Source organism: Furipterus horrens, unplaced genomic scaffold, assembly GCF_987537825.1.
Source record: "Furipterus horrens unplaced genomic scaffold, mFurHor1.1.pri manual_scaffold_12, whole genome shotgun sequence".
Taxonomy (NCBI): domain Eukaryota; kingdom Metazoa; phylum Chordata; class Mammalia; order Chiroptera; family Furipteridae; genus Furipterus; species Furipterus horrens.
Window position 1 is genome coordinate 88,042,530 of NW_028327182.1, and position 19,098 is coordinate 88,061,627.

At 44.9% G+C, this 19,098-nt stretch overlaps 1 protein-coding gene across 2 annotated transcripts in view; it reads right to left on the reverse strand.

The window, feature by feature from the left end:
- Positions 1-231: 231 nt before the first annotated feature.
- Positions 232-19,098, reverse strand: part of MTMR7 (myotubularin related protein 7) — a 78,239-nt gene continuing 59,372 nt past the window's right edge. Inside the window, exons 8-15 of one of the 2 annotated variants that reach the window (XR_016507399.1) lie at positions 11,672-11,781; positions 10,238-10,363; positions 8,451-8,500; positions 6,298-6,498; positions 4,910-5,050; positions 3,401-3,527; positions 1,181-1,597; positions 232-432 (exon numbers count right to left, since the gene is read on the reverse strand). Coding sequence is in view for 1 of the 2 variants with exons in the window: in XM_090258085.1 (XP_090114211.1) it covers positions 1,235-1,597; positions 3,401-3,527; positions 4,910-5,050; positions 6,298-6,498; positions 8,451-8,500; positions 10,238-10,363; positions 11,672-11,781 (1,118 nt within the window). In the remaining variant the exon portion in view is untranslated. Of the gene's footprint in view, positions 433-539; positions 1,598-3,400; positions 3,528-4,909; positions 5,051-6,297; positions 6,499-8,450; positions 8,501-10,237; positions 10,364-11,671; positions 11,782-19,098 lie in introns of those variants that run through there. The other variant, XM_090258085.1, reaches the window with a different exon arrangement.

The window sequence follows — 19,098 nt, forward strand, 5'->3', positions numbered from 1 at the left end:
ACATTCAAAATACTGATGTAGAGTGTACCGAATCATTGAAAACCATACAGTGTGAATGTTACTTATCTCTGTCCAACAAGGCAATTTTTCTCCACTTCCTTCAGATCAGAAGTTGAAGTCACTCAGTAAAGTCCTGTTTTTTAATCAACAGACAGAATGATTCTACTTCAAATGTGCATTTTAGTAAAACAAAAAGTTTTTAGAACTACTTCAGCAGTCAATGGCCATGAGATGTCACAATGTTATTTAAACTCTATTAAAACTAGTTGAAATTTCTGAAATGATAGATGACGGAATTGGTTAAATAGAAATGACGACCACATTCTCTAGTTCTTAACTGGGCTGCCCCCTCATTGAAATATTACCTATTTACATTGGGACACTTCAGGATCAGGCTGGTGGTTGGCCCACACTGTCTTGGTGATGTGGTCTCTGGAATAATAATAAAAGTCTTGTTAATAACAAAGCTAATAGGATCTGAATTCATATTTAAGAACCAGAGGAAATGTGGCTTCTAGTTTATTAGGTATAAGACCCATCTTAGAGGAGAAGGTGAGTTAAAAGTTTTAGCATTTTTTAAATGGTGAGGAGGAATAAGAAGTTCCAGGAAAAGGCGACAAAACTATTATAACAATTCAAAATATATTACCTGAGGAAAAGGTAAAGTGATCATGAAACCTAAAAGACAAGCCTAAGCAGTTACAAAACTCCTCAGTTACAGAAATATATCTATTAACCAAAAAGGGTAATCTCAGCAATGTCCTGTTATTAGAAATATTTATAACAAGAGTCAGGAAAGAAGATAAACTCAGAGGATTTAGGAAACAAAAATGTATCAGGAAGTGAAATAAAGAATGTTGACAATGGTAACAGGTGTGTGGGCAAGGGGCCGGGCCACCTGTTGAGCTGAGCAGACAGGTGGTGTGATGGAAGGTTTGTGTTGATTGCGTCAGGTTATGCTAGAGGTCATTGCTCTGTGGTGAGTACGACTTTCATAGTCTAGAGTGATTTTCAGAGTGGGAGAATTTCCTTGATATGGCTACTTCCTGTTCTTCAACATCTAAAGAAACCAAGAATTATACATACCCCTCCCCCACTTTTCATTGCCATATTTTATACTTCTTGGTTACTTGTGTCATTTCTTGAGTTATTTTTATCTTAAATTGCACTGTTCCCTTACTTTTGGAAAGTGTCTTTTGCATGTCCTTGATTCTGGGACTGCGAAGGGGAAGCCTCAGGCCGTGAGAAACACGGCTTCGTCGGAATCCCGGTCCTTGCCGCTGTCTTCGCTGGGCGCACACTCGCCGCCGCTCGGAGACCGACAGCTCAGATCCTCCACCCCGGACTCCTGGTCACTGTTGGCTGACAGGTCCGGGTCTGAGCTTTTCAGGTGGTCCTGGGTGAGGATCAGAGCGGAGTCCTCGTCGCCCTGTGAAGGGCTCCTGGACGGAAAGGTCTTCACGTCCCCGCTGTAGTCCTGGGGGGTGTTGGCCGTGCTCTTGTCCGAGGTAGACAGCCCTGAGTGTTTGCCGGCTTCGCTCGGCTCGCTCTTCGCTTTGGTGCGGTTTAACTGGACCTTCTGGATTTTTTCTAGCCTCTGAAATGGAAATAATTTCCGGGGAAAATCATAAATACCACATCTTGTTTACATATATATGTCTTTAGTATTGATTACCTTCCAGTTGGCTGTAATGTTAAGAAAATGGGATTTAGATGGACTTGGGATCAAAGGTTATGACCTTGAACAAAATAGTTAGATTTGTGAAGCTTGGTTTGTTTCTTCATTTTTAATATAAGGATGGTAAAACTTGCGTTAGCATAGGTTTTCTGTAAAATGCAAAACAGTAACGTAGGTAAGGCACCTGCTAATCAGCAGTCATCTTTCCTTCTCTACCTACATGGTTTTACATAGTGAATTGCGCCCTATGAGCTCAAGATACATATTTTTAAAATCAGGAAGAAGGTAGTATCTCATATTTTAAACTGAGACATGTCACTTACCATAAAACTCACCCTTTCAAAGTATACAAGGTTTTTAATATATTCACAAGGTTATACAATTTACTACTATCTTAATTCCAAAATATTTTCATCCTCAAAGAAAGCCTCATACCCATTAGCAGTCACTCCCCAGTAGTCCCCCTCCCCACAGTCTCTGGCAATCTCCTACCTACTTTCTATCTGTGAATGTGCCGAGACTGGACAGTTTGTGTAAGTGGGATCATACAATATGCGGCCTTTTGTGTCTGGTTTCTTTCCCTCGTTTATGTTATGTGCAGAAGTATTGTGCTGGGCAGTACGGGGAACAGAGAGAAACAGAGAGGCAGAGTTCCCCTAATGCAGGGAGAGGCAAACATAGCTGAGGGTGCGGTGCTATGGTTGGAGAGAAGAGAGCAGAGATGGCCTCGGGGAGGAAGGAACACTCGGACAGGACTGAAGGAATTAAATTTGGACATGCTGGTGCTGGGTGAGCCTTCTAGCAGGAGGGACTGTGAGAAGAGAAACGCAAAGGTCAGAGGATGTCAGTGTGCACAGGAAGTGGGGAATGGCTACATTCGAGCAAGGGGGATGGTGGCCGGTCAAGTTGAAAGCTAGGCTAGACTGGAGTGTGGGGAAACCCCCCATGCCAGGCTGAAAGGGAGGCTTGTCTTTAGGAGGACAAGAGAGTGAGAGGTTTTAATTACAGTACATACTTCTGGATAGTTAAGTCATTTTTTATTAGTAGTATTTTAACAGAAAAGAACACTGGAATAGATTAATAGAATCCTCAGCTTTGCATAAAGCTTGGATTTTAGGAAGAGGAAATGAAACTGGCCCATGGAGGACGTGAGTGGAGTTTAAATGTCAGAGCTTTTATCACAGCCCGGAATGCTAACATCCTAATTGGTGCCTCATATTGGTTCTCTCTGTGTTCTTTAATTCAGGGTCTCTCAGCCCTGTGACAAGTCACAGCTGTGGCACTCGAAACATTCTCCACCAGAGTCTCTAGGCTTAAAGCCCAGGCGTCTGGACTTTTTATGTCATCATATAATTATTCCTAAAAGTGAAAAATAATTTTTTACAAGTACATACACCTGATTTTGTTCTTTCACATTGAATGCAATAATTTTCATGAATTCTCTAGAAAGAATTCATTTTCGTACTCCCAAATAACAGTAACCAAAACATCCTGACCTATCGTTGGAACAGCGGAGCTCTGAAATATATTCAGGGCCCCTTAGGTTTGGGCTTTGGATTTCCAGGTGCTCACCTGGTGGGTGGGGTTGTTTCTGGTTATCCACTGGCTCAAAATACAAAATGTTTAATGTTTCTACAGCTTGACAGGATTCCAGGGAGCAGCGATCATTAGAAAATACGCACAGAAAATAGAAACAGATAAATAAGAGCAAGTGGGTCTTACGTCTTCCAGGGCCTCCAGTTCCTCCTCCAGCTGCTGGGTTTCCTCCTTCACCGCCATGAGGTAATCTGTGACTGACTGACGCGGCTGCAGTCCCTTCTCGAAGCGGTTGTACATCCCGCTCCAAAACCTGGAAGGGACGGCAGAGCACCATGACACCCTAAATTCACATCCTCAAGCCTTCTTGGGTGTCTCTACTACCTGAGCCCCACAGTCCCCGTAGTAACCAAATGCAGGTTCTAGGCGCAGAAAAGCTACTAACTTAAGGGAGCAATTTCACGTGGATGTCTTCTTCTTGGGTTAGAAAACTTCTTCTGGGGAGAGTAAATTCATGAGTTCGTATATATGGTACTGAATCAGAAGGCCTGTAATTTTCTAAAATAGATTGAGGTGCTACATGTCACTTTCTTTTTCTTTTTTTTCTTTTTGGTTAATAAAATGATCTTTGTTTTTAAGTAAACTTGTTAAATCAGTAATTGGATTAACACTGACAGTCTTTCAGCTATAAAGGGAATCTTTTAAATTTCGGGGTTTTAGCTTGTTTTTTTATCACAAACACCAAAACTTTGCATTTGCAATGAGTCCTCCCTTTTTTATCCTTATGCTACACAATAATGCAAACCGGAATGCAAATGAGAATAAATAGTACTGTCCTGGGGAAATCCCGAGACCCACTCTTTACTTAGAAAAGTACTTTGAGGGCAGAGACAATCATGCAATAGTTTATCCACAGTTCCCAGAACAGTGCTGGATCCTCAATAACATATTTGTTGATGGGCTGTCAGTAGCTCATTACAGAATCACAGGACAGTTGTTTGCAGTGTGTCAACAGCTCTCGAAACTGCTGTTTTACACAAAACATGGAGTGTGTTTTGTTTTTTTAGTATGCTAGAATTAATATTTTGCTGTAAAATTCTGGGGAAATGATTATCTTGAAATAATTAAGAACAATAACAAATCAAGAAATAAAATCTATAGAGGAAAAAAGCCATAAAGTGTGTGTTGGGAGTAAAGGAGAGGGAATGTGGTTCCTCGGTTTATCCTGTAAATTGGTCTGTGTGCTGACTCCTGGCTCATGCTTCTGCATCAGACAAGCCCAGAGCAGAGGCAAAGGACAAATTATAACCCACAGGCCTTGTTCATCCCTGGGAGATTCTGTAGGGCGCCACCCTTCTCTCCTCGTCCCAGTATATACAGCCTTCAATAACTTACTTCCACGGGGAAATAATTCCGCTCGGACATGATTCAGCCGAGAAAGAAAGTTCATTACGCTGTGACCACGAAACCTGTGAGTTCACGTTCAACTTACAAGACACTTGCTGTACTCAGTCCATCTTTCCTTCCCTCCTCCTGCCCACCCTCTCTTCCACATCTAAGTTGGAACGTCTGTCTTAAGAGAATGTTATTCCAGCCTTGAAGCCCAGCGTTTCATTCCCTTTGGCCTCCAGCAGTAATCAGTGCCAGGGTCTGAGTTCATAACCGTACCTAGTAAGGTCCTGGGGGTTTACGTACTTGTACATGAAGTTGCACGGCATTGCGGGGAGACCAAGGGTTCCCCGGGTCTGGCTGCGATCGGCTCTGAAGAGAGGATTCATGTAGTCGGCCCGGTTCTTCCACAGGTGAGCCCACAGAGAGTGTGTCCTTTCCTGAATCCTGTGGTAAAGAAGAGAAGCCTGAAAATGACCCATCTCGGTTCTTAGAATCTGTACTATGAAGCTGGAAAGGGGTCGGTAGTTGTTGTTGGAACATCCTGTGGGTCCCTGTTCTGTAGCCGGGAAATTCACAGTCTGCGTTCTCATGGGGCCGCAGAAGCACACTCCTCTCAGCTCCTCTGCTCTCCGCACTGGCTTCCACAGGATGTTAATCCAGGAGTGTAAAATTAGAGCTGCTGTGTAATTGTGGTTTTTTAACCCAGTACTCAATAAACTTTTATTATTTGCCAGGTACCACTTAAATACTTCAAACGTTTTCTCTCATTTAATCCTCACTGAATGCCTGTGAGGGATGTCTGTCTTACAGGTAAGGAGACTGAGGTTGAGAGAGAGTAGATAGTTTCCCAGAGTCCCACAGCCAGGGAGTGGGGTAGCAGGGATTCAGACCCACACAAACACCACTCGGTGGGCTGGTCGGTCACGACAGAGCACAGAACCAGCTGGGGAAACTGGTGAGCTTGAAGGACGCCCTCTGCTACTTTTAAGTCATTACTGCTCATCAGCAATCATATCTGAAGTTCCCTATAGAGAAAACAAACTGCTCCCCATCAGAAAGTCGTTTTCTCTCTTTTCAGACAGTATAAAACAGGCAGTCCATTTTATTTCAACTGACCACTTTCCAAATTAAATCTGATATGATAAACCACAGTTAAAAAATCATTTTAATTTGATGAAAATTTCAAAAACTTCTTCACTTGCAGTTCGTAAATCACTTTGCTGTCTTTTAAGTTTTTGACTTTGTTTTAAGGTCCACATTTCACCTACATTTCCCCTCTAGATAAAGGCAACACAGTTTTGATTTCAACAAGAGCCTGACTTGAGTTTCAAATTTGCTTTCCCAGTTACATTTGCAATTCTTACGAGAAGACACATGTCCACCAAAGGCGTCTTTTTTTCCTTTTGAATGGAAACATCACTTCCTTTGATTTGAGGCAGCTTCCTTTCGATACTGCCGTGTCAGGCCTATTCCCTGTCTACGGGTACCAGGAAGAAACCGAGGGACACGAACTCGTACCTGTCTTTGTCAGTGGGCTCTTTATGAAGTGCTGTCTGTCAGGAAAAAGGAAAGAACTCCAATCTGTCAGCATAGGTGCGTGGCTAAAAAGAGTCTTGAAAATGATGGAGGGCCGTCTGAAATTCTCAGCCACAGAATTATTTTAGATAAGAATTAAATACCGAAACACCTACTTGAGCTCTTGTCTCTCCTTTTGGCTGTTGCATAGGAAGTTGCCAAACTGGCAGGAATAAACATGATGTTGGATGTGAATCAGGAACCGCTCATTGAACTCGAACGCACAGGGAAATTGCTCCGTTAACTGCCAGACACAGTCAATGAACTGGTCAATAACCGGGGAGATCTCCTTTGGATCCCCGTCGAGATTGCCGTACCTATAAGATAAAGTTTTAGAAGAGTGTTGTGGCCTGTTTGTTTTTAAATTAGAAAAGCTACAAATGCAAAAACCGTCATAAAAGTAACCCTCGTCCCTAAGTAAGTCTTATAAATCCAAAATGCAAAGAAATGGAAAAAATAACCTATAAAATTACAATTTTAAGAGAAACTTTGCAGTAAAGGTTTGGGTAAAGAAGGGGCATCTTTGTGTTGTAGCTACAAAAGAAAGTGTTAGTGCTAGAGATGAAATTCAAGGGAACTTTAATGGAGAAAACATTAATTCAAATTTTAAAAGCACGTTAGAACTTGAAATACAAGTAAATCTTCCACTTTATTTGATTAGCGTCTAGTGGGAGAGTGAAGAAATAGGCATGCAACTTCAGAGCTTTTCACTTTTGCATCTTCTGGGGGGTGGAAGGAATAAGTAAGAAACACAACTTGAAAAAACTGATTTCTCAAGTTTCTAAGGATATTCTATTTCTAGAGGAGTATTAAATTTGTCATACTTTATTTCCAGGTAACCACAGATAACCTTTAAATCTCTCATACCTTTGTTTTTCAAAAGCACATAGAAGAATCTTGAAACTCTACTTTCAAGAGTAGATCAGAATTAAAGACTACCTAATCCCTTACACTATTGTATGAATTTTAGAAAGAATATAAAATGGGTAATTTAGGTGCCATCAAGTACAAAATAATAACAGAACCTCTTCTCAATGGATAATCAACTTGAATGGAAATAAGCAAGGATCAGTTTAGGAGTTTTTCCAAGAGTTGAAACATTAGAAATGTCTGGAAGTGTCTCAAAAATTTCAGTTCTACTCACCTAACAAATGGTAGCTTTAAAGAGTGTTGCCTGTATTATACTCCTGCCTCATAAAACAGTCATCCAGCTAGTCTTCAGCCATTTCCATATTCTTTCCGTATGTCCTCTATCTTGAAGATTCTAACTGCCTAGCAGATAGTCAGTAGAACCCCAAAACTGAAAATAACTGGTCTTAAGAAGGTTACTCAATTTTTGGGTGGTTTAATTCTTTGTAAAATGGAAACATTGTGCTTTCCTGCAAAAGTAAGTGATTACAAAAATAGAATTCCACAAAATCACAGAATCAATTCTAAATACAAAAACTTCAAAAATAAATACGGGCAATTCCACGAACTTAACAGTTTATTTCAGGAGAACATAATGAAACAGAAATGTCAATCAAACTTTCTACATTACTAGCGTGCTGCCTAAATTTAAAGTCGGCACCAAAGAGCTAGAGTACACCAGATACAACATTTAACATTTAGAGACTGGAGAAGGCCAGCACACAAGTCAGGCATTATCATCAACACCAAAGAAATATTGCTGGTGTCTCCAAAAACAATAGCTTTGGTTTTTTAAAAGCCTGATATCTGGGCCAGGCAAGGAGTTGGGCTAGTTATGTTTGTATACTTGTATTCTTAAAAACCCTTGCTCTAACCCAGGGGGATAGGAGGGTAGTCCCACTTCACAGATGGGAGACAAAATTCAGAGGGGGTAGGTGCCCAAGGTCTAAATAGCTAGTAAATGCCACCGTCTGGAATTGGAGCTGGGTCTGCCTGGCTCCAAAGCCGGGGCCCCTGTCATATGTCACCTGTGACACAAATGCCTCAGGACAACCCAGACTGATTCCCTTTGTGAAAGATCAAAGAAAACTGTTCACAGGCATCTCACAACTTGCAGTTTAAAGTGAATGTTTACAAAAATGGAATAATTTAGTGAATTATTTAACATTAACATTATTAATTCCTACCAAGAGTACTCAGAACTTGATCTACCTGCGAGGCAATGTGTACAAGAGAACTTTAACTTTCTGAATAAGATACACAGACACTTTAGAAATGAAGCTATTTCCCCCCAAATACTTGAGAACAGATTTTTTTTTAAACTCTAAACTTTCAAAACAATTGATTTTAAAATATTTACCTGTGATTAAACTTATGACCAAAGGAAATCCAGTCCTTTTCAAGTAATACCTACACAAGAAAGAATATAAATATCATGGAGGGAAGCAAACCAGGCAAAATGAGACCACAGCAATAATGCTGAAGACTTCAGAGGCTCTTGGAGAAGTCAGTGTCCTCAGGTAACCTGCACTCATCCACCAGGACAGAAATGCCTATCGAAACGGCAAAGCTGAAGCTCATGCATGGGAAAAATGGGAATCACTCCATGAAAACGTCACTGTCACCACCCACTGAGTGCTTCCTACGAGGCACTGGTATGGACCTCATTTCACTGTAGGATGGCTATTATCAGTGTAACTGAATGGGAGGCCAAATCCTTGCCTACGATCACACTCCTAGGAAGTGGTTTCCACCTCAACCTGGTTCTACACCAAAGCCCACCTCCTCACCAATATGTGATGCTGCCTCTCAGTAGAATATCAAATACCAACCCCAACCTTTTTACAAGAAACTACACTTGAGAAGGATTCTAAAATCCTGTGATGTGTTCTACACATTAGAAGAATTCTAAAACAGTGAGGGTGTATTAGGAGTTTCAGCCCTGCTTTGGAGTTAGGCGTGATAGGAGTCTATAATTTCAAATTGTTTTGATTAAAAATATATATATATCCCATCAATACCACCAAAGCTCTAAACTGGCCAGAGGTTTCCCCTTAAGTCGGGAGTGGTTGAAGTTTGCCCTTGACAACTCACAAGTTTAATGGGGCAGAATCGGAAAGGGTCAGTTGTGGTAAAGGGTAGTGTGAGGAGGAGAGTCCCCATGGTGTCCTGTGACTCTGAATCCCTCCGCTGTCCAAATATAAATGCAGGATCCCAGCCCTGCTAACCTCCCCCCAGAGGAGGGTCTGACCCTGAAGCAGCTTCTGAAGTCTCAGTGCTGTCATGGGTCATTGACAGTTGTCGGACGCTTTCAAAAAGGAAAAGCCCGAGAGAGAAGCCGCCTTTCCTCTTGTCCCCCAGGGTCAGCTGAGAACGACTTGATAAAGGAGATCTTCCCACAGAGATACCCAACCCGGGCTCATCTGCCAGGGTCTACGCCCACATGGATTCAGGGTCCACTGAAGCACTTCCCACCGAATCACGGTGCAAGAGGCAGAAACCAGGGGTCTCCGTCGCTGGGAAGTCCCCTCAGTCATTTAAAGAAGCGGTTCAGCTTGGCCATCCCAGACAACTATGCAAATATTCTGCAGATGAAAGCAACAATGTCACAGCTGGAGAGCTGAAAGGTGCAAGAGCGGAGAGGAGGGACTCAATTTCAGCGAAGTACAAAGACACGGACATTTTTAATGCCATCCAGAATTGTCGAGGACTGCGAAAACACAAGCGCAGGAAGTGAAAACGGGTTTTCCTCTCGAGGATTTTTTTGCATACTCAACCTAGAAAGTTTTGTGTGCAAATGATTTTTTTTTTGGTTTTTGAAAAGTGTTTTCCGTTATATGTTCACATGACTTCAGACTTGAAATGCATATGATCAAATGCCGTGTAAAATTCGCTCTTTTATAAGCTACTGGATAGATTTTATATTTGCCCCCAAATTCACATTTACAAGCATTGGTTTTATTGGTTCCAACATCTCAGAAATTCACCCCTTGCTCCAAGCCAATGTCACCTTTCCCCTTTCATTCATCTTGCTGACCTACTAAGAGAAAACAATGGTGATGAGGGAAAATTGCCGGCAGCTGCTAGAAGGCAGGTCGTTTGCTTCCAGGGCCCTGCGTGGGACAGTGGCCCTGCAGCCGCACTCACCATAAAGCCCTTCAGGGTCCGGTAGTGTGGGTCCAGCAGGAGGCTGGCCACCGAGCACACCTGCGCGGTCCTGTCCCAGCCATCAGAGCAGTGAACAAGCACACTCGCCCCTTCCTCTGCAACGGCCTGAAAAACAGGACCAGCCAAGGGTATTGACACCGAACGTTTCCCCAGAACTCCCAGAACTAGGTTTGGTTACCTACCTGCAGAGACGGACAAGAACACACGCCCCCACCTAATTAGGGCAGAGCCAGGGGCTGGTGTGGGCGGCTAAAGCGTTCCCTTCCTTGCCCACACCCGGAAGCCACCACCCTGGCCACCTCCACTAGGCAGAGTTGCTACGTAACATGGGCTAGCTGTGCAAACATATCTCCACGTCGGGCCTCCCAGCCCCACCTCCAGCCCCCTCTCCTCCTCTCTGGGTTTCCGCCTTAAGTCTTTCCAGTATTCAAATTCTGGATCTACTCCTGCCCTCAGCCATTTTCAAAAGGAAAAGACACAAAAATCAAATAGTAAAACGACGCCATTGGAGATAAAAGGATAAGAGCCAAGTGATGGTCCAAGGGCTGGGGATGGGGGAGAAAAACCAACGGCAAAAAATGCTAACAGCAAGTGTCCGCAAAGAAAAGGATCCATCTGCTGTCACAAATGCGCACACAAAATTTTAGCTGAGTATCCCGACAGGGAACAAATTGGGAAAGGGAGATTTCGTCAGAGCGCTGGGCACTACCCGAAATTCTGCTGTTAGCATTGTCGGTCTCCCACACCAGAATCTAAGCTCTGTCAGAGAAGAGGCTGGCTTACTCCACACTGCATCCTTAGCACCTAGAAAAGCGTGGCGTACTAAATAAATATTTGTTGGACACGTGAATTCTCTAATAAAGGGATGCACACCATGTCATAAGAAAGTTGTCTTTAGGTAGAAACCTAAGAGGAATCTATGTTAAAAATAAAAGCCACCAAACAACAAAATAGTGCATCCAAAAACAACTCATATGAAAAGAGTTGCAGCAAGATTCTCCTATGGCCGAAGGGAAGCCACCTTCCAGGTTCGGGAACATGACTTTGGCTGTGCCCTCGTTTAAAAGGACAATTGTTCACTGAGATGAAAGCCTCAGGCCTCCATCACTGAAGTGACTCATATTTGGATACACTCTCCTACAGAAAATTCTTTCCTCTAACTAGGAAAGAATTTTAAGTACAGACAGTATTCTGTATATATTTTACCACTTGACCGCTGTGTTGGCATATTATCAACTGAGCACCGACCTCTTTATTTTGCAAAATCCCATCTTCGAGGACAAAGCCCTCGCCACTCGGTGCGGCACAGCCTAGTAGTGCAGGTCAGCTGACAAGGAGGGGACAGGATCTCCACTCCAAAGTCAGTGTGCTGGCGGGTCTGCTCCTTCGCTTACTTTCTCTGCAATCACATACCTTGGCAATGAAGATCCCTGCATCCATGATGGCTTTAATGTGCTTTAACCAGCCAGAGTTCTCCAGTCCCCACAGAAAGTCACTCATGGAGGGAGATTTCAGTTCACACACTGCAAGAGAAATCACAAGAGCCAAATAAAGACAGTCTCCTTTGACATGTGATCCTATCTGCAGGTAGTTCGTTAATGAATCCATCATTATAGTATTTTCTGGAAGACTTGCATCCAGATAAATGCCCAAGCTTACCGCACTTGATTCCGTTAAACCACTTCCAGTAAGGCTCCTATCTTCGTTGGTCATGGGCATGGCTGCATCTGTTTAGGTATGTTACATTTGTAAAGTTTAAACCCCGATGTGAATGAGAATCACTGAACGTTACCATGGCAAAGGCCCAGCAGAGAAGACCTGTTGACCCTTCCAGCACTGAAAACGGGCAACTAAGGAGCACGAGCCGAGAGTGCTGGGGGAGGGGGAGAGGGGGCGAGCGATCACACAGCTGACTCCAGCACTTTATTGATGAGAACATGTCATGTGACCACTTCAGTCTGGGACTCCCGAAAAAACACCAAACTGTCCTAAAAGGCTGAGATGGAAATGCTTGAACTCTTGCCAACAACTCCTGGGGGAATAATGTGTGTGAGCATGAGACCGCACCTCAGAACTGCTTCTAGAGGCTCCGTTGGGGTCTTCTCTTCCCGTGAATGTGAAGGGGTCATAGAATCCCAGTGATTTCTCTCTACAGCTAAGGCAGCTGTGTGAACACCTCCACAGTAGCAGCAGAAGCAATTTAATCTCAGGAGCTTATCTTTTAGTGACGGAAAGCATGAAAAAGCTTTAGAACTGGTGTTCTGGCTACATACCACAAACAGTGCATTCCAAATACACATTTATGGACTTTATGCCTGTATAGCTCTTTGAGGAATCCTATCAATCAGCCAAAGAAAATTAAATAATGTTCCATAGAATTTTGTTCTAAATGTATTTTATTGCCCTTTGAGATGCAGGGAGGAAGGACTCTTATTTCCTACTCCCAGCTCTGTCAGTCATTACCTGTTGAATCTTGCACGAGTCATCTCAAGTCTTCCAGCCTCAGTTTCTTCATGTTTAAAACAGGAAAGGTGTACAAACATCATGTGTCTTAAGTACTCTTCCCACCCCACGCTCCCAGATTAACTTGGTTAACCCTTCAAAGCTTTGTGCATTTGGGATGCATAGAAAGCATTAATGACCATATTTAACTTATCAGATACCCTTCCCTAAAATATGCAGGTAACAGGGTTCCACCAATAAAAGGACAAATAGTAAACTCTGAGTCACAGATGACAGCAGCGATGAAGAAAATGATACCGGGATTCCCAGCACAAGGCCCCACGTAAGGAAACGGCGTTAAGAATAGGTCTAGGCAAGACTGCAAACTCTTTCCTCCAAAAGCCTGCCCTGAATGGGAAGCACAGCTCCAGCGCCCCACGGAGTGGGCTGGATAACTGAGTCATCTCTGGCATCACTCTGCCTCGGAGCACTGTCCCTTTGTGTGAAGAGACAGTGCTGCCCCTCCCACGATCACCGGCAGGAAAGCCCTGTCAATATCTGGTAAAGAACAAGCCAACCAGTGCAGCGAGGGTGCTTTGCTGCAGCCCAGTGCCAGGCACACGGACCGATGCATAGACTACGGCTCTACTGCTCAGCCCTGCGCCCACGGCTCTCAGCCAGTTGAGTATTTCCAATCAAACAGTTAAACACATTTAAAAAAAAAAAAAAGTAATGTGACAGCCACTCAGACTGGCCACAACTGCTTCAAAGAAGAAAGAAAAGTAAAAAGAAGCAGATGTTACTAATAAATTGCGTGCTTCCATGCCATCTTGCTTCTTTAAGTGTGTTAACACTCCCAAGCAGGTTACTGTCCCTTCACTATTTCCAGACTAGCTGTGTGAGATCGGACAAGTTAGTCTCTCTAGGCCTCAGTTTCTTCAGCTGTAAAGTGGGGATAACAGCTCCTACATTAAGGGGTTGTTTTATATGGCAGTCCTCATTACTATTATTATCCTCAAATAATTTTGTTGTTTTTATATGTGTTCAATTTACTTAAATATATCATACCATATAGCGTTTGGCAACTTGAGTTTTTTCACTCAACATTTTGTTTCTGAGACATCCATGTGATGTAATTTCGTTCATTTAACAGGGAACAGATCTCAGATTATTGACCACACACCTCTCCTGCTGGTAGTTGCTCCCTCTTTTTCAATATTTACAAACAGAGCAACAAAAACCACCTGTCTGCAATGTCCTGGGGAAAGTCTCCCTGTGCCGGCGTTTCTGTGACTAAAATGGGCTGGATCACAGGGCCCCCACGTCTTCATCTCTACCCCCCGGCAAGTGCTTTCAAAGGCGCTGGTTCACATCCTCCCCAGCAGCGCGGGCGAGGTCCTTTTCCCGTATCCTACCTAACCCTGGGTATGGCTGTTGCTTTCAGCTTTTCCAATCTTACTTCTCTAAGGATATGCATGCCAGCTTGGGGTCTGTTTTCATTTCTCCTACTCTGAATGAATCTGTTCTTTTCACAAGTCCTTATGTTTGCTTGTTTGTGCTCATGCCTGCATGTGGTCATTGCCTTCCATGGTAGGCTTTCCTCAGATTTCTGGTGACCTTTGTCCTTTCCTAGGTGAGTACGAGGCACTAACAGGTGACTGAAGGTGCTGTGTGCACAGACAGGCTTTCTTAGGCTGGGGCGCATTTGGCCAGTCTGACCCCAGGTCTGCAGGTCCTTCCCCCTGAATGGCTGGAGGCCCAGGGAGGCGTCTCCCAAACCTCTGACCCAATAGGCCTAGATACCAGTGTCCTCAGAGCAGAGTTGGGAGGGGAATCACAAGTCTCATTCTTCCTACATAAACATTTACTCAATCCCTCCTTTTGGGCTGGTACCAGGGGTCCCCCTCTTCCAGCTTTGCTGGTGTCCCTGAGCCCAGAGCCTCTCTAGTCAACCTTTCCAGAAACTTTGTCACTCTCTTCTCAGGTGAACACATGGGAGGAGCCTTCAGGAGGCAGCACAGATGGGGAGCGAGCTGGAATCTAAGGGACATTTGGCCAGGCCTCCTGCTCAGAGGCACCTGCTGCCTCTCAGGCCAGCGCTTGCTGCGGCCCTGCGGGTCCTCTGGGCTTGCTCTGGGCTTTATCACGTGTCCACCATAACTTGCAGCTTTTGTAATCTGCTGGCTAGTTCTTAGTTAATACTCAGCAGTCTCTTTTCTGGCTTTAAAGTTGTAGTTGCAGGCACCTCTTCTCCATTCTCTCGCTCTTGTATTTTGGCTTTTCTTTTTCTTTAAGTTAAAAAGGAGGATGCATCAGTATTTAACTGAAACAGAGACAAAAGGTCAGGTTTGGGGACTGTGCAGGCAGGAGTCGGAATGGAGATTTCCTACATCAAACAGCCCTTTAAACAAACGCACTCATGGCTTCTTGCCAGGGTCACGAGCGTCAGAGCCGAACCCTGCAGCACTCACATCCCAGCTCTGCCCCTGCCCAACACATAACCGGGGCCCGCTTCCTGCGCCTTGATCTCCTCCGGAGTAAAATGGGGATAACACCCCTTCCTCCAGTAGCTGTTGAAGGGCGACATGAGATGTGGGGGACAGACAGGCATGGGGAGATGTGGGAAGCACACAGGCTTGGTTTAAAAGACTGACCGCTGTGCGGAGCCGCCCCCACCCGGGCCCTTAGCCGGCAGGTTGTCTCCCAGGCCTGCTCTGAATCCCACCCTCGGGGGATTTTAAAGATAGAATAGAAATACAGAGTGGCTTTTAAGGAAAAGGGAACCTGCTCTGTTTTTCTCTGAAAAGCCTCAAATCCTTGTCAGTAAAATGTGAAGAACAGAACGATTAAGTAAGAGGAAGTGCTTTTGGCCTTGTGTAAAATACCTGGATGTTTCAACCTTGTATTGATCTGCACTTCCCTTTCACTCCCTACCATTTGGGGAAGGGCTGCATATTTTCCTTAAGTACTTCCGCATGTGGAAAGCCAATAGAAACCCTGGCTGATAAAGAAACTGGGGCGATTTTCCACTAAAGAAAACCCACTCCCTTCCTTCCTCAGATGGAGAGTGTCTGAGTAGTTTCTCCATCTACTCTGAGGGACCGAGTCTCTCTCAATGGGATACCTCATCCAAATTGTGCTGGCGCACACAAGATTCAAATATGGCAGCTGTGCTGTGCATTTTATGACTTGATCTTCCACGGTTGCATCTGTCCTGAGAGGTAGGAGGGATTAGACTCACTCAGACCTGTGAGAGCCGGGTTGCTGAGAGGTTAAAACGCTCGGTCCTCGGGGGGCGGGGAGCACAAGCTTTCTGCTAAACAAGTCTAGAGGTTTTGCCCCCAGGGCTCCCTTGATGGGTGTCACTAGGAATGACAACAAAACGTAGTGCTGACCAGGCACCAGGCACTCTTCTAAGTGCTTTATAGAAAATAACTGTTTAATCCTTGTAACAATCACATGAAGAAGGCACTATTATTACCCTCATTTTATAAAAGCGGAAACCAATGCGAAGGGAAGTAACTAGTCCCAGGTAGCCCGCTGACAGGCGGCGAGACTGGGGTTCGGTGCGCTCCGGAGTCCGTGCTCTTCAGCGGCGCCTCCCAGTCTCCGTCACGTTATTTTCCATAATTCACACGTGGGCCACTCTAACTGCTGCACGCCACCCCCACACACGCACTCTTGGCCTAAAGGTCATGCGCGTTACCACTTTATCACTTAGAATTGCACAGCCCACATAGAAGCCACCAGTCACATGTGGCCACTGAGCACCTGAAATGTGCTAAGTCTGAACTGAGATAAAGCAGACTCAGATTTCAGACTTGCTGTGAAAAAAAACAATGTGAAATATCTCACTGATAGTTTTTTTTTTTAATTAAATACTGATTACAAGCTGAAGCAATATCACCCATTTCTTCTGACTTTTTGTAACGTGGCCACTAGGAAACTTAAAATCACCAACGGCGCCCGCACTTGTGACTTCCATAATTCTTCCACGGGGCAGCCATCTTAGATGGCTCAGGCGAGATCCACCCGATGAGAGGTCTCCGGACGTGTGTGCAAGCGTCCCCTTCGGGTCCCCTCGGCCTTCTCATGCACCCTGGAATAACGTCACAGGACGGAAGGTGTGGGACAGGGGGCAGAGGGGCGATGGGGAAGGGGAGGGGACCGAGGACGGCAGGCTCCTAGGCTGACAGGCGTGCTCAGGCAGGTCCCAGTTACGGGCAGTAATTCATAGGAAGTCCTCGCTCCCAGAGCAGATTCCCAAAACGCCATGGAGCCAGATCTGCCTCTGCTCCTCCCCTGAGCTCAGGGTCAGTGTGCCCAGCCTGGAGTCAGACCCCAGACCGCAGAATCTACCAGCCCCCAGTTCAAACGCAGCAGCCCCGGCCTTCCCAGCCCCACCCCCAGCAGTACGGCAGGCGGCCTCTGGGGGGCAGGCTCCCTCCGCCGGTGTGCGCAGCCCAGGGCAGGCACGCGAAATTCCAGCACCTTCTGTGAGCTCTCGCCACTCCCTGGGCGCCTGCTGTCGGTCTTTCAGCCTAACCCCAGGCCATGACCCCAAGTATTGGATGTAATCCTAAAGTATACACATTCCACCCCGCACGTCCCGGGCTGCACTGACCCCTCCCAACCTTCCACAGAGCGCGCGCTCTGGCAACAGTCGTGTTCTCTAAATAGGCCCAACTTGCCAGTTGTTATGCTAGGGCTTAGGGCGAGTTGGCATCCTCGCTTATTTCAAAAAAGACCAGGGAGCCTGAGGAATAGCTTGGAGCCTAAACTCTTAGCTCAGCCCACCAACAAATGATTCTGTTCACCTTTTCTTCCCCCACAAGGCAGGGAAATGGCAGCAAGTTAAAAATAAAGACAGCGGGCTTTCCACCTAACCTGGGGACAGGCTGTAGCAAAAGCAGGACAGGAACGATGGCTCACAGAACAGGCCACAAAAACGTGCTGCCAGGGACAACGTTCCGTGCTCCCGCAGCAAGGGGCGAGCCGTGTGGCCATCGGGTCCACTCCTTTCACTCCCCCCCCCCCACCCCCCGTTTCTGCTTTCAGGGACATTAAAACTGTGGACCTGAAGGACAATAACCTCAGCAGGCTTTCAAGCAAGGTGACCAGGGAGGGTGTTTCCCCCAGAGGCGCTGAGCAGAGTGTTAAAAGCAAACAGCTCTCCGGGTTATTAATACACAGGGACAGATGGGGGTACCCTTGAGGCTGGGACACTGAGTGCTTACGTTTTTAAATATAAAACTGGTGGGTTTGTTTGGATAAACTCAGGACAAGGCAGAAATCCTGATTTGTTCACTCTTCTTGCCAAACCCAAACCAATATTTACAAACCATTTTGCTGAACGAAGGTCATTTTAGCTGACATCAGAGGCATACGCCGCAGGCTGCAGAGAGCTGCACTAACCAACCAGGGGCTTAACGCTCAGGTCTAATAATATTTGTTTTACAAAAACAGGGCAACTTAGCCCATAAATATATATAAACAACACTAAATATATAAATATATAATTATGGAAACTGAGGAAATATAAAATCTACTTGGAAAAATATAAGCCTCAGAGGGTCGTCCGTCTGTATTTCCTGTACGCATCTCCTTTCTTCCTATGTGGTTGTGGGGTGGGTGGCAGGGAAGGGGCAGGGCCGGTGTCTGTCTGAACCCTGGGGGACTGGTCTTGCTTGTCTCCTAAGATCTGAAGGTGAAATGTTCGTGGCCCTCCGTTCAGTACAAGGCCTGACACCCAGCTGGGTTCTTCTGAGAGATTTGTCCCTTTCTCATTTTGGAATCAAGCCCCATGAAATGATCTTCAAAGAAGCAGCAACAAGATCAATAATCTCCCTTTAACGAACATCCTAGCAGGTAAACCATTCAAAGAGGACTAAATTATGGCCTGAAAAGTGGAAATGTTTGGTCAAGCCTGTTTTACAGCCTCCCCCCTTTTCACTTTGCCGGCCAAGGTGAACAGAAGAAAATTCTAGCCCTGCAGTGAACTGTATTCAATTCATTAATAGTAGTGCTTCTCCTGTCCCCACCCTTCCCAACCATACAGAGAATGTCACATTCACAGGAGAGACCTGTATATTAGCTTCTCCAAAGGACACTAACAAAGTCGGTGATTATTCTTTAAAATAATACTAACTTTGTTCCTGATGCTATTTTCAGGAATCTCTTTACAATAATACCATGAAGGCCATTTTTGTATAACCTTGTTTTCTTTTAAAGAATTTGATGATAATATAAAATGGTAAGGTGCAATCAGGCCTAAATTCTGTATACGTGTGTTGGCATTGCTTGAGTTAGTAGCATAGACAATAGTATACGCACACATGCCCGAGTGTGTATGTCTAGCTACTAATAGGCATGTATGTGTGTAAGTGCATGTATTTACA